This window comes from Hyperolius riggenbachi, chromosome 6 (genome assembly GCF_040937935.1).
Source record: "Hyperolius riggenbachi isolate aHypRig1 chromosome 6, aHypRig1.pri, whole genome shotgun sequence".
In the NCBI taxonomy this organism is placed as follows: Eukaryota; Metazoa; Chordata; class Amphibia; order Anura; family Hyperoliidae; genus Hyperolius; species Hyperolius riggenbachi.
In genome coordinates this window covers 281,773,177-281,799,073 of record NC_090651.1, presented here as the reverse complement: position 1 = coordinate 281,799,073, position 25,897 = coordinate 281,773,177, and the positions used below count along the sequence as shown (strand labels likewise).

Below are 25,897 nucleotides of genomic sequence, written 5' to 3'. Positions count from 1 at the left end.
CAAATGGTATGATAGTTTTCTACAGTGATGCAAGCTAAGCTGGATTTTTCAGACCTGAATGAAGACACATGTCAATTACATGTGCGTAATAATGGCAATCCTTTCAAGGAAGGGTAGAGCAGCCAATTCAAGAGACTCAGCCCACCTTAGTGTTACATTCATCCCAATTTTTCAGAATAACTAAAGCTACCCATGCACTATTGTACCGCAATACCTATCTTTCCATGATTTACCTTCGATTGACATTATGACCAATACTGTGAGTGAATTGTGGGAAAAAACACCTGGGATGTAGCCTGCTGGTCGAACAATCGCGGTAAGATGGGGAGCCAAGTTTTTTGCCTAATGTTTGAAAATCCAATTGGACAAAAATATTGTATTGTATATGGGCTGCTTTAGTTTGATTTAGCACACTATAGTGTATGTTGTCTTTTACCTAAAGAGGTACTCCAGGAAAATGTAGAAAAATATGTGCTATAACCATATACAGAATATACAAAGTTAAATTAAGATATTTTCTGTCCTTGCTCAACTGATATATTGTATTTTCCTGCTGAATTTGCAGAATGGCTGGGCTTGTGTTGGGTTAACAATGTCAGTTAGTTACTGTGATCCTTCTCGTTCCTTTGTTTGGTCAGCAACTGTAATCTACAATTGACCAATGGGATATTGGCCTCAATTCACTAAGCATTATCGTATTCGGTAAGGCACAAAACGGTTAATTTTAGCGATCACCTTGCCAAATGCCAATTCACTAAACGAATTACTGCACTGAAATTATAATTACCGACTAGTGAGGTAAATTACCGACTTGTGCTGTAAATACCTCAAGAAATTGTAATTCACAAAGATTAAAGCATTCGGTAAATCAAGCAAAAGGATTCTGTATTTACCTCCAGCTCTGGCCAGCAGGTAACTCACACTCTCCATGCAATAACATTGACAGATGTAGCAGACAGCCAATAGGGAGAGCCAGGCAGGCAATAGGGAGAGCCACACAGCCCTGCTTCTCTCCCCATTTGGTCCGATACTCTGGAGGGCGGGACTTCAGTCTGGCAGAGCAAAAGGAGCCATTTTAAAAGGCTTTTCTGTATCCCTTTAGGTGAGCGTATCTGTGTACTGGTATACAGAAGAGCTCCCTCTGTTGGCTGCAGCACATCTAAAGGGATGCCAGGGATGCACTGGCCAGATATACCCCTGATTAATGCATACCACTTGGGGGAAGACTCACAGCTACCTGCCTGGCCTGCTCCACAGCTGGTGAGACTTACCGAGCAGAGCTTGATGAACTGAGGCATGTTTTTTCAGTAAATTACCAAACTTCTACGGCATGCTGGAAATCTTCGTGAATTTGGAAAAAAAAGTGTAAAATACCAAATGCGGTGTTTTAACAAGCTAAATTATTTTACCGAACTGCCCTTAGTGAATTGAGGCCAAAGTGTTGTCAGTGGAGTATTAGCAGCTATCAGTCATCTCTGGGCAATATAGGAAGTTTAGTCCTGTGTCTAACAGACACTAGTTTGCACAGGAGACCGTATTAACAACTCCTATAAGCCCTGCTGCTAAGGGACTGCATTGTACTTGAAAAAATGTTGTCATCATCACATTCAAAAGTAATTGAAGGAATTTGTAAGACTTATTTTGTAAAGGGTTTAGCTTGAGCTTACGGTAGTACGAAGAGGCTCAGATATGCTTGTCAAACACAGTAAAGTCTTGAGAAGAAATGTCTAGTGTTATCTTTTGGACCTGCCTGTAGAGTGAACATGTAATGTTATATGATATATTTACTGTTTTAGTTAATTAGTCATACATACAGTAGCTATGTGTTAGTGTTTAAAGGGTGAAGCAACAATCACATTAAGCAGCCTCATATTTACTGCAAGTCCTCCATAAAATCTCTAAAAAATAAAAAAGCATAATCAGTGCAATAACTGGCTGTTTTTTGTCAGGTGTGGGATTTTTATGAGTGTTTAGTTTCTTGTTAAACATAGCACACGTCATAAGTGCTCATGTCCCTTGTAAAGATGTCCTCAGACAGATATCCCATATAGTCCGTGTTAGCATAAGAAAAAGTATCCTGCTCCCTTGTAGATGTTTGATAGTCCGCTGAGCAACAATACACACAGTAACAGAAAGTGGAATTGTCCTGGTGCTGATAGGCCGATTGATCCATTCCAGTATACCCATCACTTGGTGGCTCCAGGTGAGAGGGGGGGCTGTAACTCTGGGGAACAAACTCCTGGCAAGTTGGAGAGTATTCAAAAGAGTTTGATCTGTCCGATGAGTCTGATGGTGACTGTGATATCTGCAACAAGACAACACAAACAGAATATGTTGGTGCTTTAAAAATCAATATTAATAAATCGCAAATCATTAACAAAGTACAGGTTGTCTCTTTTAGTTTTAGTGTTGTTTGAACATGACTGTGATGATACTGTTTAGCCAAACAACACAACATCTTTGGGTTTGGCCAGAGCCAGGGGCGTAACAACCACCCCGGTGGGCCCCTTGCAAAATTGTCCTGGGACTCCCAGGGATCCAAACTTCAACCCCCCCCCAACACTTTGCCTCAACGCCATTGCAGAGTGGCGCAGGACGTGGGGTAATATTTACCCACAGATTCTCTGCTGCCATTCGCTAGCTCCCGATCACTGACCTATATTGGGCATGTGACTGAGAGCCGAGGAATGTGAGCAGAGAGTTTGGCTGTGATACATGGAAGAGAGCCACATTGCTGGAGTAGGTAAGCAATCCTCAGCTCCCTGTGCTACTATGCATGTGGGTGGGGAGAAAGAACTTCTTATTCCCCAGTCTTTATAGTCATACATTTAGATAAATCTGAGATCAATTTAGCACATCCAGCTACCACTCAATGGACCATATGCAATCCACTTTTTCTCCAGAGTTCTGTTCTCATAAAATACCTTTTAAACCACCACAGCCACAGAAGAAAATACTCAAAATAATTGTAATAGTACTTTTTCACCAACTTCTGGGTACTTTTATCATTTTAAAATGCTGAAAGTGATTTTAAGGAGAAAATTAACATTATCACCAAGCTGAAAACTCAGGAGAAAAAGTGAATTGCATATGGGCCAGTGACCATTATTCAATTCACTTTTTCTCTTCTAAGTTTTCTCCTGGGGGATAAATGTTCATCGTCTTTTTAAAGTAACTTTTCAGCACTCTGCAATTGAAAAAGTACCAAACAAGTAGGTGAAAAAGTGCTGTCAACATTTTCCTCATTATTTTCTTACTTTCTGGTGGCTCAAAACACATTTTATTGATAAGGTGTGATAATATCACCTAGGAGAAAATTTTGAAGAAAAAAGTAAATTGAAATAGGCCCCAATATCTACAGGCAGCTTTGCTGTAAGATGCACAGTGGCATAGCAATAGGACATGCAGAGGTTGCAAACACACTGGGGACCCTGGACCAGAGGGGTACACTAGGGGGCCCTACTTCATCCATCTTATTAGCTTTTCATTGTTGCTATGCTGGTAATAGATACCTCTATTTGTGCATTGCCTAGTGATAATCCTCAACTGTTTCCTTACTCTGATTACACCTCTGTGACACTACAGCTATCCTTGGTAGGTTTTGGGGCTCCATATCAATACAGTGGTTGGGGCCCCTTGTAAAACTTGCACTGGGGCCCCTAGCTCCTTAGTTATGCCTCTGAAGATGCTTACTTGTTTAGGAACAATCCAATATAGCCTTACACTACTGTGAGATAAAGGCACTAAATGATGTCCACTTCTGACTAATCAGCACTGACATTTACACATTTAACTGTAAAAGCAATCTGTACATCATTATTTTTTTCCATTTAGCTTAAAAAACATACTTTTCTAGCTTTAAACTTATATGTACTGTACATTGCATGTGGACCATGTGGCTGTCCTTGAAGTAGATTTTTATATGTTGTAACATCATGAATTGCAAAAAGAATTGCTCAAATGTTTAAATGATATAACAAAACATTAGAATAATCATTTTACCATGTTTTGCTGGAAGATGGGAAAAGATTGGATGGATCCTTCAGAGAAAGTTGGAAAGATGGGTTGAATATCACAAAAGCTGTTGTCAACAACAGTAGAGTCTGGTGGAACGTACTGGTCCAGAGTCATCTGATCCAGAAAGCTGGCACTCTCTTCCTGCACTTCATAATACGTCACTGGCAGGGTCTGCGGGTAGCCGGCTACAGATGTAATAGGTGCACACGCACTATAACACTCTAGGATTAAGATAGGAGACCACTTTGAGTTTTATGAACACAATGAAGTATTTGCATATCAAACAAGCATCTGTTTTGCATAATCTTGTTTGCTTTATTTGCCGATGATGTCTGTAGGACTGCTGAAGCCAAAAATATAATACAAAAAAACTCTTTGTTGCTCATCGACATTTCATTATTGTACTGCAATTGCAAAGTTACTGCTAACCTGAAAAAACATAAAGACCATCTTCATAAAAAAAAAAAAAAAAAAAAGATAAAAAAAAAGAAAAAAGAAAGGTTTTGTCTTGGCACTGGTAAGTTGATTCTCTAACAACTAACCATGTATTGTAGCTCCCCTGATGTAGACTGTGCATCCCCTGCTACCTTCTCTCTCTCTTAGGCTTCTTTCACACTGGCATAAAAATGATTCTGCTTAGTGGGGCACAATGGACCAGATCGGAACAGACGCAAACAGATCCTATTAAACAATAGAATCCATTGACATCAGTCTGTATGGAATTAATTCGTTCAGCAAGTGGAACACAAGGATGGGTCCATTATTTTCCTGGATCGACCAGACGCAACAGATGGTGACGGAGGTCAATGCGATCATTGCTAGTTGGAAGGTGTCTATTCTCACTACACTGCTTGAGTCGTGCGTTTCGCAAGATACTCACCTGCCACCATCCATTCATGCTGGTATATCGATCCTGAGGCCCCAGTAAAAGCATCTCAGGCTCCCATTCATTGCAATGGACTAATTGGAATCGTCCCTGCCCAGAGAGCATTGTGATTGGCTCACTGAGTACCAATGAGCATGTGATGCTTCTGCTAAGGAGTCAGGAACGGGATGCCAGCATATCCAGTGTGCAGGGATGTGAATGGATGGCAGCAGCAGTGGCATAGGATGCAAATGGATGATGGCAGCAGCGGCTGGGCAATATGGCGAGCGGGCAGCGCACGGAATGGAGAGCAAAACCCGGATGAAAAACTGATGCACAATGTACGAAATTGATCCATTTAATTGGAAAATGGATCCGTTTTTTCGGGTATAGTGTGAATCCCGCTTGAAACACACACAGAGTTTGTTTTCTGGAATATCTCTAGAAAACAAAAAAGTAAGGATGTTGTCTTCACACATAGTGGTTCACTATCTATTACAGTAGAAATGGTCCAATGACTAGGTAAAAAGGAGACACGTCTAGTGATGTAGACATAGTCAGATGACTTCTATCTCTAAATAAGAAAGAAGCTCCATATAGGGCCGTAGCCTCAAAAAAAAAATGTTGACACCCCTCCAACATTCACAACTACACTCATCCCCCATCTCAGCATGGCAACTTCCCTGGCCTGAGGGCTTATCATCTGCCTTGGACCTTGAAAAAGTATGGCCATCATGATCCCCCACCCATTACCTGCATAGCCACAACAATACTTGATCTGGAGGATGGATTCTTGCATCAGAGGGAAAGAGGATTGTTTGGGGCTCCTCCTCACAGCTATGGGCCCTCCTGCAGTTGTAGGGGGTGTTCCCCATATGGTTACACCCCTGAATCCATGATACCGTGTGTTGGATTGGTAGAGGGACACACAATACGTTTTGCCATTAGATAGATGCATTCGATTGATAAATTCAGTCATGTCCAATATTCCTCTTGATCGTTTTACCGCTTGATTTCTCATAGAAGTGAATGGAAAAAGATAAGAGAATCGAGTGGAGAAGCAAGCGGAAAAAATTATCGAGTGGAGAATCTAACAGGAAAAACATATTGTTTATTCCCAGCAAAAGAGACTCCACCCATGCAGAGAGCAGGCACCACACACTGCTCCTGCTGTGATGGTGTAAGAACTGGGGGGACGACGGAAGGTGTTGAGGTTAGTAGGGAGGAAAAAGATGGGTGGACAATGACAGTAAGCACGATCCTTTTATTCTGTTCTGCTGTACCACTGATTATTCTTCCTTTAGGTAGCATTGTAGCAATGTAATATCACTGGCCAACTTAGGTGATTTAAAAAAAATTAGGAAAAACTATTAATCTCTATTTATTGCTAAAAGGCCATTCCAACATACTGGTAATTTTTTTTTTTTTATATTATGATTTGAAAACAGCAGGGCATTAATTAAGCGGAAACCTAAGGAGAGGGAAGGTTGTATAGAGCCTTCCGTCTCCTCTCTCGGTGCTCTCTATCCTGTGCTGGCTCCCCCCCCCCCCCGTTTCATTCCCCCGCCGAAAGGGTATTTGGAAGTCTTCGGGAGCCATGTCCTCCCGAAGACGTGCGGCTCCATACTGCACAGACGTGAGCGTGCAAGAGAGCGGGCTTGCGCAAGTGCAGTACAGGGCCGCCCTTCTTCAGGAGCACACGGGCTCCCTGAAGACTTCTGAAGCCTCCTTCGGCCGGGTAAAGCAGTATTTGACTAATTTAGTCAAATACTGCTACCGGGCGAGCCAGAACTGGAACGAGGGGACCAGGAGAGGAGCGGGAAGGCTCTATAGGACCCAGAGCCTTCCCTCTCCTTGGGTAAGTATCTATCTAATTTTTTTTAAATGCGGTTCCCATTCACTTTAAGTAAAAATAGTTTGAATACACATAAATAGAGTCCGCCTTGTGGGCTAATGTTGGACTACGCAACCCGTACAATACAATACAACTGTTCAAAAGATCCTTAACGTATTATTGGTAATGAAACAAGTACATTTTAAAAAGTACTAATGAATCAGTGATCACTTGTAAGGCATAGTTTAACAACCAATGGATAAGGTTTATGTTAAAGTCATGACCACTACCTTTAACCAGCCGGGCGGTATGGACGAGCTCAGCTCGTCCATCACCGCCGGAGGCTGCCGCTCAGGCCCTGCTGGGCCGATTTTCATCAAATAAAGAGCAGCACACGCATCCGGCACTTTGCCAGCCGCGTGTGCTGCCCGATCGCCGCCGCTCTGCGGCGATCCGCCGCGAGCAGCGGCGAAAGAGGGTCCCCCCAGCCGCCTGAGCCCAGCGTAGCCGGAACAAAAAGTTCCGGCCAGCGCTAAGGGCTGGATCGGAGGCGGCTGACGTCAGGACGTCGGCTGACGTCCATGACGTCACTCCGCTCGTCGCTATGGCGACGATGTAAGCAAAACAAGGAAGGCCGCTCATTGCGGCCTTCCTTGTTTATTCTGGGCGCCGGAGGCGATCGGAAGAACGCCTCCGGAGCGCCCTCTAGTGGGCTTTCATACAGCCAACTTTCAGTTGGCTGCATGAAATAGTTTTTTTTTTATTTAAAAAAAACCCTCCCGCAGCCGCCCTGGCGATCTTAATAGAACGTAAGCAGTTTACTGCAAAAAAAAAATCAGCATGCTAGAAATTTTATATTGCTGACATTATTTTTTTTAAATACAACTATGTAAAAAAAATGGTTTGCGGTACAAATAGGAGGTAGAACAGCTATTAAAAATGATTAGCTGTGTATTTCATCAGTTAATAATATTGCTTGTCTACAGAAAATGTATGGATGTCATATGGATGCTCATGCAGTTTTGTACGTATTTATTGTATACTATAAAATTCACATCTGCATATATTCTGTTAGAGAATAATATTTTTTTTTATCTGTAAAACTTATCTAAAAATAAAAAAAATGTAAACAATACAAACCCATTGATCTATAGGTATAAAAAAGTAAAAAATAAACAAAAAGAGCTATGAGCATTCAGAGTAAAAGCACTGCTCTTTAAATAAGATAAAAGGAAAAAAAGCAACCTGATCAAATTTCTTTCATTTAAGAACAAAGAAACTTATGTGCAGGATTTGAAATGGAGAATATAAGTATTAAAAAACTTCTAAACACCTTTTGTTTAGACTAGCACATCAAAATATGTCACATGCAGGCATTAAACAAAAAAACCTTACATGGTTATCCTGTTGTCCTCATCTGCATTCCATCTGGCTTCTACTTGATCTGATTGGCTGGAATAATTATTGAGTGGATCTTAAGTTGAGCTGTGAGCTTTGAGACTACCATGTATAAAGAATTCCCTGTGACTATTGAATGATTTTTTTTTTTTTTGTGATTTTTTTTTTAACACTAACCTGGAGAAGGAGGAACTGAATCAGAAAACTGCATTTTGATGTCCTGGGACCCCTGAAAAATATAAAAAATAAAAAATGTTATCACATGTCCATCTTTATCTCTATACCTTTCAGAGGAGCTTTGGCAGGCAGCCCTGCTGCTACATTAATAGGTAAGTTCATTTTTACTCTTTTGTGTTGTGTGTGTAGTTTTTGTAACTGCATTGCTTGCTTTTCTCTTTCTACAGTCTTGTTGTGTGCTTGCAATGATATATGTCAGCAGGAGAGTAAAAGAAAGGTTTATACTGTAGACTTTTAAGGAGAAAGGACAAGTAGTAGATTTGTTAGCTGCTGTTCTTACTAATATAATGTATGCTGCACAGTGAAGTTTTTATTTAGCATCAGAAAAATAAGAAATATGCATGTACACATTTCTTTACTGAAAATAGGATAAGTACTATTTTTGTGTTAGTATTGTATTATCCTCCATTGTCATTCTATGATCTTGTGATATGCAGGATTTTTAAAGCCACTGCTTTAAAAAAAAAAAACTAAAAAAACTGGTAGTATTGCCAAAACATACAAAAATGAAACTTATATTTTATTAAAAGCAAAAGAAAGACACACTTGTTTTACATGTGCTGGGTCTCCCCAGAACAATTGATCACATGGTACAAAGCAGAGTTTTGGGGGGTAATCAAAGGAATTGTGCTGCTGGCCATCTGTTCCCGTACTGAACAGGTTAATGTTTAAAGGGACTGAATTTTTGCAGGGCTGCTATCTGTGTAATTATAGGGAGGGGCTGCAGTTGTACTAGCTGGTGAGTAGAGCCACCAGGCATTGTTCATATAACAACTCAGGGTTTTAATGTCTCAATTCACAAACCAGGAAGTGCTAATTATTTACTGGCAGCTCCCAATGCAAATATTGCTGAACAGGGGTCACCTCCAAGACAGGTATATACTTTACTCAGCTTTACTTCAAGAGATCCCTTCACGTGTGTTTATGTGATCTTAAAATGTATGTTTTATACTTTTATTATGGGCTATCTTCTGGGGAAAAAAAATACAGTCACAGAAATACAACTAAAGAATGTACAAGGACGTTTTTAATGATCCTATAATTTCTAGACTTGAAGTGGGATCAAAACTGTATGAAGTTATTTCTTACATACACAAACATACATTGTGTAGATCATATACAAGTTTGTGTATGTAAGAAATAGCTGTGTATAGTTCTGATCCAGATCTGTATCATGCCTGAAGAAGACACTTAAAGTTTTGAAAGCTTGCAAGGAAATCTTGCACATATAGTCATTAAAGTCAGTAAAGGTATCTCCTAAACAACTTTTGTTGTTATGTCTTTGGATTTACTCCATGACTTACACCAGACCACATGCAACCGAACGGCCTATATAATGTCTATTATCATTATTAATGTAAGAAGTTTTGAATCAGGATGATACCATTTATTGGCTAACTTCAAAAAATAAGTAAAAGAATAAATGGTATCAGCATGATTCCAACCCTCTTGTTTTTACTGATGGTTAACAGGGTACAATACTCCACTGCTACCATCATTAATGTGTGTTCATGCATAGACTCCATATGAAGAGAAGCTGAACTTTATAGAAACTATATTCAGCAATAGCAAGCTACCTGTCGATGTTCAGTGAGTTGGGTTAAATGCCTTAGCATGCCCTGTTTTGTAACTTGCTGGAGTTTGATAACTTTTCATGATAGGAGTCAACCCAGAGAAAGAGAAGTTTGAAAAGTCAAATTATTGAACAATTAGTACTACTGTTGGCTGAGCAGCTAGAAGCTGTGGTTTGCTAATAACTACTTATTGAGCCTCTTGGGTGGCTCTTCTTAGAATATATGTCTATTTTTTGGTTACCTAGGAGGTGTCAGTGGGGTCTGCAATGTGGCTTTCTGCTTGACCCTCCAGAAAAAACTGACAGAAGTGCTTAGATAAGCCTAGCATTCCTGTCCATGGTGCTGTAGAGCCATGAGGGTGTCAGATTATGCCTGCTTGTCCAGCTCATCCTTTTTTGTTTGTAGATATTAGCTTTCCATTAGAAGAGACTTTTTGCACCCCTGCCCCAAAAGACTAGAAGTAGAAAACAATTCTACTTTTCCAGCAGTTTTCTGATCTATTTTCAGGACACATAGACCTACCCACAACTTGTATATAGACCACTCCCATTCACTTAGAACTTTACTACTGGCTTTGCAGTGCTAGGTATGAACAGGTGCAGTGGCATAGCTAAGGAACCTGTGTAAGGAATACATTGACCCCCTCTAGCACTTTATACATCACAATTCATACAAAGCACCAAAACCTGCCAAGGACAGCTGCAGTGTCAGAGAGGTGTAAACACACTTACCATTACACTGTAAAATAAAATGCCCCTGTTAAATAGTTTTTGATGGGGATAAGCTTTCTCAGATAAATATAGCCACAGGACACTCATCAGTTTGTTAAGAGTTATCAGAAGCCCTCAGTCTATCACAGTACCACCAAACCCTTAAAGCTAAAAAAACTATTATTTTCTACTGCTAGTAGCTGAATGAACTAGATTTTGTGTCATACTGACATGGCTGTTGTGTAACCCCTTCAGAGCACACCTGAAGAAAGAAGAATATTGAAGCTGACATATTTATTTCCTTTTAAACAATGCAGATTTCCTGGATTTCCTGGCTGCCCTGCTGATCACCTTTCTCTTAAACCATAGACCCTGAACAAGTGTGTAGATCAGGTGTTGACTCAATCGACTCAAACAGTTGACTCAATCGACTCAACCTTACAGGCAGTGCAGCAGTTATGGAAAGTCTGCTGCTATAAGCCAATAAATTGGAAAACTGCCTAAAGGTAGGGCATTAGTTACTTGTTTAGTTGAAGAGGTTAACCCTTTCCTCTTTTTGCTGAAAAGGGATAAGGAAGAGCCGGACTACAATCAGTCTTTTAATCACCAGATAATTATGGCCAGCTACTGCATGTTGAGGGGAAAACAGGTGTCTTCCTGCCTGCCATTCTCTCTCACATCTCCTTGCCTGGGGCCAGCTCATGGCTAGATGGCAGTACAGTACAACATCATACACATAGCAGCTAGGTCAGGTTGTCAATCATCCATTCATCTGAAAGTTCCTAACTTTGTTTTTTTTTTAATAAAAGAAAATGCACTAATATTACAATGATACATGCACTTACTTATTTTCATTTAGGGTTGCCAACAGCACTTTACGTGTGTCTATATTGCAGCAGACGCTCTACACATTAAAAATATACATCTCTGAGGTTCACAGTGAGCAAGTACAATGAGAGACAAGAACAAGTGTAGAACCGCCATCTGGGCATTTGGGAAGGGAGGGTAAAGTGGGCAGTCCCCCGGGCCTCCCACATACTTAAGGGCCCACAGACTGCGGGCTCCAGGATATTGTATTGCTCTAGCCTTGTTATTATCATCGGACCTGCAGGGGGCACAGGAAAGATTTTTGTTCCCTCAGCAAGAGGACCTGACTGAAATAATGTATTTCTAAAGCAAAAAGGGTGGGAAGCCAATATAGTGTAGCAGTGTAGGAAGCTGATCTCCCAGGAGAAAATGTACTTACATTTTTAGCATTACCAGTACAGGAAACCACTGTTGGCACTTATGAGGAACATTCAGAACCTTTGGCTAAGTTCACACTATGTGCGTTGCATAACGCGTACATCGAAAAAGGGCGTCGGGAAAAAAGGGCGCGGGGTGTAAATGATAAGCAGTAATACCGTTTATAAAAATATTGTGTTGTATTTTGTTTACAAATAATGTTTTACAAATGTATAAATCATTAAATAATGTGTATGAAATCTCCAATTGTTAAAACGTTAATATTCCGTTTCAAAAGTGAAACTTATAATTACATTTGTTAAAAAAACGATAATATATGTTTAATCGTTACAATTGTATATTATTGTGAATAACCTTTATTTAATTTTTCTTCTTATAATAAAATCTGAAAATATTGTTTATAACGATGATATAAATATAACTACGTTCGTAATGTGTTGTAAAACATTAGTAAGTATTACTAAAATGTTACTAAAACTATACCTAACCCTACTCTCACACAGAACCCTCTCTGTACCTATCCCTAACCCCTAGACCCCCTGGTGGTGCCTAACCCTAAGACCCCCTGGTGGTGCCAGACCCTAACCACCCTCCTGGTGGTGCCTAACCCTAACCACCCCCCTGGTAGTGTATATTGTACTGTAACTATACCTAACCCTACTCCCACACAGAACCCTCCCTGTACCTATCCTTAACCCCTAGACCCTCCTGGTGGTGCATAATCCTAAGACCCCCCCTGGTGGTGCCTAACCCTAACCACCCCCCTGGTGGTGCCTAACCCTAACCACCCCCCTTACTGATCGCTTTATTATGTGGATAATAATGTTTTACAAATAATGACTGTAAAAAATATATTGCAATTTACGTTACGTGCTGATCGCTTTATTTTGTGAATAATAATGTTTTACAAACAGTAAGGGAATTTTAAATAATGTTTTAGTTAAATACGATATATATGTTTAGTATTTTTATAAACGTTATTCGTCACGGCCGCATTTTCTAAACTTAAATCATCACAAGCACAGTTATAAAACATTAAAAATCTCTGGCCGCCGTTTGTAAAACGTTAATAATCACCTTTTTTCCTGTTTGGCGCCCATTAAACGATATTTATTATGGGAGTGAATGGCGGCGCCCTTTTTGTCCACTAGCTGCCGGCGCCCTTTTTTCCTGTTACCTTGCATAACACCCGAGCTACAAGCTGGGCAAAGTGCACTCTGTGCATAAAAATGCACGTTATTTTCATAGCACAGACAATGGTGGGGGTACATTTAAAAATAAAGGAATGTAAAAAGTGTGTCGGGATATCATATTACATATAAATTTACACTCAGATTAGGATGAAGGCTGCTGGACGTAAATGTGGTCTGCTAGATAAGATGCTGGATCAGGCAAGTAATTGCTGGACATGAAAAAGGGTGTACTGAAATAGAATGAGGCTGCTTACAAAAGGATGGTAATGACTCTAAATTCTAAAAATAGTTATTCTGTATCTCTAAGCACCTTTTTTATAAAACAGCAATACAATGCCCTATTATACTTCACCTTGCATCTCTGCACATCATTGTAAAAGGTCATTTCCACTTATCTATAAAAGGCCAAAGTTTTATTTCTGATAAGAAGAAACTTATGTGCAATGTGCAACAATGTCCCTTCTATGACTGTCAGCTACTCGATTGCCTGAATAGGGTCACATGATTCTGGAAACATCATGTAAACTAACTGTCCAATAAGAGAACCAGTGCTGCTCATCAGGATTCTAGATATCCGGGTAACCCGGGTATCCAAACTTTTTTACGCTATCCGATTCGGATCCCGGATTTTAAAAAAACAATCTGGCTGGCTATCTGTGGATATTTGGGCGCATAACGCCGATATCCGCGGATATTGCGGATATCCGGATTCGAAATACTGTAACTAAGGAGATGACGTCCTGGAGCCAATCAGAGGGCTCCAAGCAGAAGCCCTAGCAACCAATCACAGAGGGGAACACTGGCCAGCCCCCCTGTATATAAGGAGGGCTGCCATGATGAGACATATCGTCTTAGCTTGCTGAATGCTCACTGAGAGACATGGTCCAGTGCTGGTAGCCTAAGAAGGGCTGTACACATTTATAAACCTAAAGCTGTTCAGTGATTAACCCCTTCACTACTATCACTACACTATCGTTAATTAGCTTGATTGATGTCATTGTATGACAGTCAGAGTGTGCGCTCCAGTCTTGCTGGCCTAGCAGTGATAAACCGAAAGCTGTTCAGTGATTAACCCCTTCACTATCACTACACTATTGTTAAATCATTAATTTGCTTGATGTCATTTGTGTGACAGTCAGAGTGTGTTCTGCAGGCAGCTGCTATGTGTCTGTGTGTGTGCTGTGCACAGACCAGGCCAGCTGCTGCCTGCTGGCCAGCTATTAGCCTTAGGTATAGGTTAGGGATTAGGGGATAGGATTACTGTGTTATTGTGTAGTTAGTACTGTAGTACTGCAGTCAGTGCTAGTATTTGTTAAGAGTAGTAGTATGACTGTGTTAGCTTTCTACAGAACTGCTGTGCTGTGAGCAGTGCCAGTGTAACAGTTAGTGTGCAATAGTGTCTTCTCCTCTGCTGTCTGACTGTCACGTGGCACTTGCCAAGTGTCACGTGGCACTTGGCACATGTCACTTGCCAAGTGCCACGTGTGGCACTTGCTACGTGTCACGTGGCACTTGCCAAGTGTCGTGTGGCAATTGCCACAAGTCACGTGGCACTTGCAAAGTGACACGGGGCACTTGCCACGTGGCACTTGCCACGTGTCATGTGGCACTTGCCATGTGACATGTGGCAAGTGCCACACGTGGCACTGCCACGTGACACATGGCAAATGCCACATGTGACACTTGACAAATGCCACGTGACACCCGGCAAGTGCCACACGTGACACTTGGCAAGTGCCACACGTGAAACTTGGCAAGTGACACGTGCCCAGTGCCATGTGACATGTGCCAAGTGCCACGTGACACGTGCCAAGTGCCACGTGCTGAGTGTCAATTGCCACGTGCCACGTCCGGCACTTTTTTTTGGGGGGGGGGGGATTTTAAGTCCCCACATCATCAATTAGTGTTCCCCCTTAACAAAATAATGATGGTACATGCCTCATATACCCTAAAAAACGTTTTAAAGCCATTTAAAGGCCACTTCTGGTTTTTCTATCAGGATATCCAAATTTGCCCGGATATCCCAGATACTAGGGTCGGATATCTAATTCGGATTTGGATCTGAAAATTTTGAACTCGGATATCTGACCCGGATCGAATAGTGGGGTAGCCGGATCCGAATCGGATCCGGATTTTGAAAAGGGGTATTCGAGCAGCACTAAAGAGAACACGAAGAGAGTACCCTATCACATCACTGAAAGTAAAAGTTGGGTCCATTCCGGGAGAAATGCAATCTAGTGACTAGGAGAGGCTTGCATCAGCATATTTCTTAATTAACCTCCCTGGCGGTTAATTTTTTTTGCCAAATTGGCAAAAAAACTTTTTTTTTGTTTTTTGTTTTTGTTTTTGTTTCATGTAAAGCTACCAGAGTGGTAGCTACATGAAACACCACTAGAGGGCGCATGTGTCCCTCTAGTGCGATCGTCGCCGGCATCTATAGCAAACAGGGGAACGCGTATATAACGCGTTCCCCTGTTTGGCTTCTCCTGTCGCCATGGCGACGATCGGGATGACGTCATGGACGTCAGCCGACGTCCTGATGTCAGACACCTCCGATCCAGCCCATAGCGCTGCCCGGAACTCATTGGTCCGGGCAGCGCAGGGCTCTGGCGGGGGGGGGGCCCTCTTTCGCCGCTGCGTGCGGCCGATCGCCGCAGAGCGGCGGCGATCAAGCTGTGCGCGCGGCTAGCAAAGTGCTGGCTGCGCGCACAGCAATTTACAGCATGAAAATCGCCCCACCAGGGGCTGAGATCTCCCCCTGCGCGGCATAGCCCGAGCTCAGCTCGGGCTTACCGCCAGGGAGGTTAAGAAAAGCAAATTTTCATTCTGGATGTTTTATCAACTCTTATAAATAGGTTCCATAGTATACATGTGAAATGGCGTAGCGTTTTATTACGAATAGTTCTGTGAGAATGTTAATGTGCTCCACTGTAAAAGACTCCCAATTAGCTGTTTTCATTATTGCCATTACCTTAAAGTGGGAACTTGCAGCATTGTAGCTACATTAGCAATTTAACATTTGTCACTTAACGACTTGGATGAAAGGTCAATAATGATCAGTAATAACTCACAGCAACAGATTGCACTAATGCATTCTTTCTAGGTGCTTTAAATTACAATTGCTATTAGCACCATTTAATTTCATAACTGTATTAACCCTTTCCGTTCCAGGAAATACCAATTTCCAACACTGGCGTTTCCTATTTACGTCCAATGTGAAACACAGTCCAACAAGGATAAATATGGTTTCCGCTAGTGGTGCTAAAATCCAACATAGCGCAGCCCCATTAGATCAAAGTGCCAGACTTGTAGTAGGGCATTACGTAATATGAATGAACTTAAAATCGAGTTTGTTTTTTCACTTTGTACATCACCAAAGATAGATCTTCTGCTCATTCACATGTACAGTTGAACTGTATGGCTTCCTACTGTCTCTTTTGCTAAAGGACTGTAATTTGCCTGCTGCTGGATCTAATTGGTGGCCAATATCACTGAACTAGAGCGTTCACACAGGTTATCGGGGATTGATCAAGGGTGGTCAGCTTGACCATAGCAATAGACATGTACACAGAAAACCTCAGCACAGTTGTCTAAGGGTCTGTATAGTGTACTGGTGTACTGGTTAAGGGCTCTGCCTCTGACACAGGAGACCTGGGTTTGTATCTTGGCTCTTGCCTGTTCAGTAAGCCAGCACCTATTCAGTAGGAGACCTTGGGCAAAGTCTCCCTAACACTGCTACTGCCTATAGAGCACGTCCTAGTGGCTGCAGCTCTGGCACTTTGAGTCCGCCAGGAGAAAAGCGTGATATAAATGTTCTGTGTTTGTATGAGTGTCGTCATAGGGTTTTGCCACAGCAGAATGATTCTACTCATGTTTTAGATACACAGTGTGATGTAATGTGATGTTTTACTGAGCAGAGGCAAGGTGACACAAGCCAGTATGTATTAACACTATTGTGTTATATGATTGCCAACTTCTGCTTTGCTATGTAATGGTAGATTTGCAACAGTGCTGCTGATTGACTGGTTGCTACACAATTATAACACTTTTCCTCCATTTTTCTTGATATCTCAGCCTTGTTGAATGTTGTTTTTTGCTTTGCATCTGCATTATCCACAGTGTATTTAAAAATGTGCATGAAAAAAATGAAAAAACTCTCTTAGAAAATTACAGAAAAAGTGATTGTATTTACAATGCAAAAAAAAAAAAAAAGAAAAAAAGAAAAACACCTGCGATATTGCACAGGTGAGTGTGGTATCATAATAATTATTAGGCTCAAGTGACAATACAAGAGCTTTAAAGAGAACCCGAGGTGGGATTTAATTATACTAGTGGGGCAACAGAGGCTGGTTGTGCACACTATCACCAGCCTCTGTTGCCCTATGGTGTGCCCCCAGGACCCCCCTGCGATCTGCTGTCCCCTCCGCCGTGCTAGCGACACGCTGCGTGTCGCCAGCACAATGTTTACCTATGCAGTGTCAGTCAGTGCCGCTCCCCCGCCTCCTTTGTATCGGCGCTACCCGCCCACGTCCCTTCCCTCCAATCAGAGGGAGGCAAGGGACGCGGGCGGGTAGCGCCGATACAAAGGAGGCGGGGGAGCGGCGCTGACTGACACTGCATATGTAAACATTGTGCTGGCGACGCGCTGTGTGTCGCTAGCACGGCGGAGGGGATAGCAGATCGCAGGGGGGTCCTGGGGGCACACCATAGGGCAACAGAGGCTGGTGATAGTGTGCACAACCAGCCTCTGTGCCCCACTAATATAATTAAATCCCACCTCGGGTTCTCTTCAAAACCAAAGTAGGTAGTAGGCAGTGTAGGAGGCACTGTAAGTGTGTATTTTCACCACTAGAGGGCAATGTAGGAGGGCAGGAGAGATAGCAAAGGACTTCTGCAGTCAGTTCATGTATAGTTATCACACCATTCTAGCTCTTAAACCTTCTGCTGAAAAATTGGTATACGTACTGTTTTTTTTCCGCATACAGCACGTGCGTTGCTAATTCTATCGTATTTTACTGCAATATCAGAAATTGCACAAAAATGAAATACTATGCACAGGAAGAATACAGAAAAAGTGTATTGCAACACAAAAAAGGAAAAACAACCATGATATTGCACAGTCGAGTGTGCTATTAAAATAATTATTAGGCTTAAAGGGGCACTATGGCGAAAAATTGTATAATTTAAAATATGTGCAAACATCTACAAATAAGAAGTACATTTTGTCCAGAGTAAAATGAGCCAAAAATTACTTTTCTCCTATGTTGCTGTCACTTACAGTAGGTAGTAGAAATCTGACAGAAGAAACAGGTTTTGGACTAGTCCATCTCTTCATGGGGGATTCTCAGGGATTTATATTTTTTTCAAAAGCACTTAGTGAATGGCAGCTGCTCTGTCTAACTGCCAAAAAAACTGTGTAGGGAGCAGGGAAGCTGGCCAGCATCATTGTTTAAATCATTTTTAAGGAATATCTTTATGAAGAATAAAAGCCTTGCTGAGAATCCCCTATGAAGTGATAGACTAGTCCAAAACCTGTCGCTTCTGTCAGATTTCTACTACCTACTGTAAGTGAGGGAAACATAGGACAAAAGTAATTTATGGCTCATTTTACTCTGGAAAAAACTTACTTATTTGTCTATGTTTGCACATATTTAAAATTTAAAAAAAATTTCGCCATAGTGCCCCTTTAAGCTACAAAAGAAGTGACGGAATAAAACGAAAGTAAGTAGCAGTCAGCAGAGGCGGGACAAGGTCCTCCAGCACCCAAGGCTGAGACACCAAAGTGCGCCCCTCCATCCCTCCACTCTAGCCGTCACACAATGATTGCTATTAGACTAAGAGGTGCCACAGGGCCCACAACCTCCCCAACACCTTAATCTCTAGTTATCTGGCTTGCAGTCACTGCTATGTATCCCCTTTTCTTATTTCTTTCTGCTTCAAACACAATTAGGAATGACAGCTGAATGAATTGTGCGCCCCTTCCTACACTGCGCCCTGAGGCTGGAGCCTCTCCAGCCTATGCCTCGGCCCGGCCCTGGCAGTCAGAATAAGAGGCACTGGGGCTTGTTCACACTATGAGCCTTTGCAGGTTTTTTTAAGCGCTGGCGATTTTAGAAATCGCCCAAAAGCGATTGTGCAATGATTCCCTATGAGAGTGATCACATGTTAGCGTTTCAATTTCATTGAAATCGCAAATACGCTACATGTACAATTTTCTGAGCAGTTTTGGCTTAGGGAAATCGCAAAGCGCTTGAAAAAGCGCTTTGTATGGGGATTTCCTGAGCGCTTCAATGAAAAAAATAAGTTGTGGCAGGATAATGTAATGATTAAGGGCTCTGCCTCTGACACAGGAGACCTGGGTTCAAATCTTAACTCTTTCTATTCAGTAAGCCAGCACCTATTCAGTAAGGAGTTCTTTGGGCAAGACTCCCTAACACTGCTACTGCCTACTGAGTGCGCTGTAGTGGCTGCCTCATAAGCGCTTTGAGTCTGACAGGAGAGAAGCGCTATACAAAAAAAGGAATTATTATTGTATTTATTTATTTCCAGGTAAAAGAGTGCACTTCCTGACTTACGTCAGGGAGTGAAAATCACAATCTCTTATCAAAAGCGTTTAGAAAAGTGCTTTTTGAAGCTCAAAGCGCAGTGAAAATCGCTTTAAAAAAGCTGAATAAATTGATCAGCTCTTGCGATAGCGCTGGCGATTTATAATGTGAACAATGCCTAAGAGTGTATTTTTACCACTAGAGGGCAGTGTAGGAAGGCAGGAGAGATAGACTTCTGCAGTAAGTTCCTGCATAATCATCTCACAATTCCACTCCTCCTGGTTTCTGTTCTCGCGTTTCCTACGCATTGAAAAAAAAACTGGGTTTTTTTTCGCCTACCGAACATGCAAAATTATTCTGCAATGCAACTGATGCAGAGTTAAAGGATCCTAAGGCCCCATACACACATCAGACCATAGTCTTTTGAAAATGAAAGATCACATACCAATTTTACCCCATTCCATGTAGTATGAGAGCCATATCTACTCAGTCTATTCTATGGAGCTGAACTCCCCATCAGAAAAAAATCTTTGCAAGATGCTGCACACACAGATGCTGTACAGACACAAAAGATCAGTATTTGCAAAAGATCTGTTCCTGCCAAAGATCCGTTCCTGCAAATTGCATTCATAGTCTATGAGATCTGCAGATCATCATACACACCTTGTTTAACAGACATTCATCTGCAGATCAGACAATCCTCTTCAGATCTGAAAATCCATCCTGGTGGATCTGATCTGCAGATGAATGTCAGTTAAACAAGGTGTGTATAATGATCTGCAGATCTCATAGACTATGAATGCATTTTGCAGGAACGGATCTTTTGCAGGAACAGATCTTTTGCAGATACTGATCTGTTGCATGTCTACAGCATCTTTGTGTGCAGCATCTTGCAAAGATTTCTGTCTGATGGGGAGTTCAGCTCCATAGAATAGACTGTGTAGAGTGTGGCTCTCATACTACATGGAAGCGGGTAAGATTGGTCTGTGATCTTTCATTTTCAAAAGACTATGGTCTGATATGTGTATGTGGCCTAAGGGTGCATTATGCACATCAACTCACTGCCCCGTGCCCATAGTACAATTCTATGGGCCTGATTCACAAAGCGGTGATAACTCAGTTATCACGCCTAAAAGACCTTTGCACTGCTGAGTTAGCACCGTTTTGTGCTCTTTATCGCGCACAAAGTCCCGCGCGCAAAGTATTGCGCGCGCAACTCTGCGCATCGCGCGCACTGCACCGTGCGCCGCGTGATTGCGCTGGCAAAACCTTGCGCGCGGGAATTTCGTGCGAGTTTCATTTTATCACGCCTAAACTGAGTTTAGCCGTGATAAAGGGCTTTTCACAGGCGTGCAAACACTTTGCACCGCTTTGTGAATCAGGCCCTATGAGTCTGTTCACATCTTTGCAACGTAAGAGATCACTATATCCTTACTCGCTGCCTGCATGCTTCAGTTTAACATGTATGATATAACCTGCACACACAGTGTCCATTGCAGTTCAGATAAATTATAATGCGTGTATTATGCAACGCGCACAGTGTTAATCCAGCCTCAGGATTAGACTCCTGGAGTGCATCTAGGGAAGTTTGGCTCCTTGCAAGACCCTTAGAATTAGGTACTGGTAGATTTCAGAATACTCTCTGACCCAATGACCACTTTATCAGATTTTCTTAGTTCTTTCGTAAAGCAAGCAGCTCAGTGTGCCAATTCATAGTATCTGTCACCTATTTATTCCCACTCCTCTAGAGTGTTATTAATACTGTAGACATTAAATCAAACTAATACACAGTATGCTAGAATCTGTCCCACGCAAGCACAGTCTCATAATGCATGCAGATAGATTAGCTTTTTGCTAAGGCGGAGAATGAGATCTTAAGATTTCACACACGGTACACAAAAGAGGTTGTGCTCTTTAAACAGTACAGTACAGTACCGTGCCTATTAATGATTACACAGCTCTGGCAGAGACCATCCCAGGTGAGAAAAGCAAACAGTGGTGTGTGTCTATTGAGCTGCAGATGTTAATATTAACACTAGCTGTGGCCTTGCGTCTGCTGAATGCAGAAAGATCAGAAAACTTACCGAACGGTTGTTTCCTGCTTGAAACGCCCTCTTCTGTTCCAATAACTCTTTCACAGTCACCCTGACTTTAACTCCTTGGTACACCTTTGGTTTAGCTGCAACAAAAATAAAGAGTCATACTTCATTGTAAACGTTCTGAATTATATATATATATATATATATATATATATATATATACAGATGTGCAACAGTTTTGCTTTTTTTTTACCTGTAAAAATAAAGGAATTTATAAGAAAAAGAGAGACTTAAAGTAAAACTGAAGTGACCTAAAAAATAGATACTTACTTATGGAGAGGGAAGGCTTTGGATCGCATAGAGCCTTCCTGGTCCACCCCCTCATTGGTCCACAGTAAAGTTCTTTGACCAGCTTGGTTGAATACATCTTCGGCTCTCCTCGGGTAGCCTTCAAAAGTACTCTTGTCCCCGAGTGCTTCTGAAGACGAATGGATCCATACTGCGCATTTTGCACGCGCAAGTCAGTGCTTGTGCATGCACAGTACGGATGTGCCCATCTTCCGAAGCCCTTAGAGATTAGAGATGGCCCGAACAGTTTGCCGGCGAACAGTTCCCGGTGAACTTCCGGTGGCTCGCGTTCGCGGAGAACCACGAACTTTTGCGGAAGTTCGGTTTGACCCCATAATGCACCATTAGGGTCAACTTTGACCCTCTACATCACAGTCAGCAGGCACATTGTAGCCAATCAGGCTACACTCTCTCCTGGAGCCACTCCCCCTCCTTATAAAAGGCAGGCAGCGTCAGGCTTTGGACTCACTCGTGTGCCTCCAGTAATTAGAGAAGGGACAGCTGCTGCAGACTCTCTTATAGGGAAAGATAAGTTAGACTCTTGTAGGCTTGTTAGCTTGCTCCTTGCTGATTCTTATTGCTAGAATAGCACCCCACAACAGCTCTTTTGAGAGCTAGTCTTGTTCTTGTGATCTATTTTTTTTGTTATGTTGCCCACTGACACTGCATTATACAGCCCTATCTGTTGCAGCTGGATCTTGGTAATCGCTATTCTGTGCCAGTCCCTGTCTAACTATCTATACTGGGATACCTACCTATGCCTAGCTAACTACTGGGGCACCCACCTACCTATACGGGAACACCTACCTATGCCTAGCTAACTACTGGGGCACCTACCTACCTATACGGGAAAACCTACCTATGCCTAGCTAAACAATTGGGGCACCTACCTACCTATACGGGAACACCTACCTATGCCTAGCTAACTACTGGGGCACCTACCTATGCCTAGCTAACTACTGGGACACCTACCTATGCTTAAGTAAGATATGGGCTTGAAAACCGCTATTGCCTGCACTCTGGCCATGGTGCGCACCAGTCCAACACGGCCGTCACTACACAAACAGCTGTTTGCGGTGCGTTACACAGTGAGTTTGGTGTGTCAGTGTGAAGCAGTACTCTAATTACAATCCCTGATTGATGTATACACATGCAAGATGTTTTAAAGCACTTTAGGCCTGCAATTTAGCATTAAATGTGATTTCTGCCCTTAAAATGCTGCTTTGCATCCAATCCTGATTTTTTCCGGGGACTTTTGGCGTGTATCCCATTCCGCCATGACCCCCTCCAGGTGTTAGACCCCTTGAAACATTTTTTCCATCACTTTTGTGGCCAGCATAATTTTTTTTCCATTTTTCAACGTTCGCCTCCCCATTGAAGTCTATTGCGGTTCGCGAAAGTTCTCGCGAACCAAATATCGGAGGTTCGGGCCATCTTTATTTGAGATACAAGTGCTTCCCAAGTCCTCTGACAAGTCCGAAAGATGCAGAATTTCAACAGGAGAGAGCAGTGAAACGAGGGCTCAGAGCGAGGAACGGGAAGGCTAGTAGGAAGGCTGGCCGACATCTTTGTAAAGATTCTTTCCAGGGGGTGTTTTTGTAAGGAATAAAGTCAATACTGAGAATCCCCTATGAGTAGATAGACTAGTCCAAAATATGTCAGATCTGTTAGATTATTTACTGCCTACTGTAAGTGACAAGAACATAGAAGAAAATAAATTTATAGTACATTTTAATCTGGGAGACGTGCTTCCTATAAGTAAAATATACTTTTTGCCATAGTGGTCCTTTAAGTGAAGCAAAGGTGTTCAGTTTAACTTACATAGAACTTCTTCTAGTCCCCTGTAGTCCTTATGGTCCTTCCCTGTCCTCCCAGTGTGCTGCATCCCACTGCTGTGCACCTCTTGAAAGCTGTCTGACTGAGCTCAGCCATGGGTTACTGCGCTTGTGCGGCCCTAGCGCGGCCACAGGAGCACGATCCAGGCCGGGCCCATGCTGGGGCGGTGCAAGCACAGTAGCCCATTACAGGGCTCAGTCGGACAGCTTTCAAGAGGTGCACAGCAGTGGGATGCAGCACACTGGGAGGACAGGGAAAGACCATAAGGACTACAGGGGGCTGGAAGAAGCTCCAGGTAAGTTCAACTGAACACCTTTGCTTCACTTGAGGTTCCCATTTAGCTATTGCCTAGAAGAGATGATAAATGAGATGCGAATAATGCTGGCTTGTATGCAAATTCTATTTAGCTTTGTACACAGCCAGGTCAAATTGAAAGGAAGAGCATTTTTTGGCCCAATTCAAATCTGCATACAAATTGAAAAATGACTTATTAAAGGACCACTATTGCAAAAAAAAAAGTTAGCAGCTTAAATTTGACAGAACCGACAGGTTTTGGGCCAGTCCATCTCCTCAGGGGGGTTCTCATGGTTTTGTTTTCAACAGCATTTCATGAACAGCAGTTTAACTGCCAAAATAGTAAGATACCAGCCGGCCTCCCCTTCTCACTTTCACACTATTTTGTCAGTTAGGCTTTGCAACTGCTGTTCAGGAAATGCTGTTGAAAACAAAGAAAACCCTGAGAATCCCCCAAGAGGAAATGGACTGGCCCTACTTTTTTCAGGATAGTGATGCTTTAATCACATTACAGCTCTCCATAGAGCATGTTTATCCAGGGATTGACAGCTTCATGAGTGACACATTGCATCCATTCAGATCATAAACATCTGTTTCTGGTAACTTACTGGACCTGATTTACCTAAAGGCAGCAGGAACAAATTTTGCCCTGGCCTGCAAACTTCCAGCCAGGAGCCTAACAACAGCGCCCGTGGGCCCGCAAGCAAAACTGTCATATTGCCCCAGCACCCCGACTCACCCAAGCATAGTGGTCAGCAATTCCGAATCCACCCCTAACTTCCCAAACAAATCCCCACCCCCACCCCCAACATGCTTAGTGACCAAACATTCCGCCCCCTTGCAGAGTAGTACACAGAATAAGCTCTGGCTCACATAAGCTCACATGACATGCATCAGGAACTGGAAAATAACATCATAGAGCATGTGGCTGCCGGAAGGAAGGGAAGACCCGGTGCAACAATGTTACATAGTTAAAAGACATCTGTCCATCAAGTCCAACCAGTAAATAAAAAAATTAAATATGGATCAAGTAAATATTACAGCTCTCCCTGTGTTAACCGCGATCCCCCTCCCCCCCCCCCCCCCCCGTGTGTGTGTGTGTGTGTGTGTGTGTAGCTCTCTGTGCTCTGAGGAAAGTGATCTCATGGTGAGTGCAGGAAGGCGAAGTTGAAGGATGCCACCAGTGCACACATGTGGTGTTGTGCAGAGCCAGATTAAGGCTAAATGGGGCCCTAAGCAAAGTTACTGATTTGGGCCCCCCCATCATGTCGTAATAGAATCAGAAGATGCAGCTGCACAGCAACATGCTGCACACACCGGGGCAGCCGAGCTACTGGTTGCTATGGGCAACAGCCCGCTTTCCTCTGTGGGTGCACAATGCAGAGAATAGCAGCGGCAAAATGCAGAGTGAGAAATGAATGGCTGGGACATTTACACTCAGGGGCTGGGGCACCCCTGTGAAGAGGGCACCAGATATCACAGCAGCAGCACTTTCCCCCTGCATCTCCAGCCTGGCAATAGCAGAAAGCTCTGGACACCGCCAAACCAGAAGCCGTTCCCCAGACAGAATTACATAACCACCCCCACCACTGAACAACCGATTTCCTCCCAAACTAGACAGCCACCATGCAGCCTTCATCCCAGTGAATACGATAGTCCAGCAGAGAAGGCAGCCGCAGCGAGGGAGAATGACAGCACCAGATGACTCACATTCACCTATTGCGATCCAAGCAATAGAGGTCCCGTCATCCGGAGCCCATCT

The 25,897-nt window shown here is 42.7% G+C and overlaps 1 protein-coding gene across 1 annotated transcript; it reads right to left on the bottom strand.

Moving 5' to 3' along the window:
• Positions 1-1,981: 1,981 nt before the first annotated feature.
• Positions 1,982-25,632, bottom strand: POU2AF3 (POU class 2 homeobox associating factor 3). The gene is made up of 5 exons (XM_068242828.1): positions 25,571-25,632; positions 21,703-21,797; positions 8,292-8,343; positions 4,003-4,238; positions 1,982-2,305 (listed from the first exon to the last, which is right to left on the bottom strand). The coding sequence occupies exons 3-5, from the start codon at positions 8,323-8,325 to the stop codon at positions 1,982-1,984; spliced, it is 594 nt and encodes a 197-aa protein (XP_068098929.1). The 5' UTR covers positions 8,326-8,343; positions 21,703-21,797; positions 25,571-25,632.
• Positions 25,633-25,897: the final 265 nt, after the last annotated feature.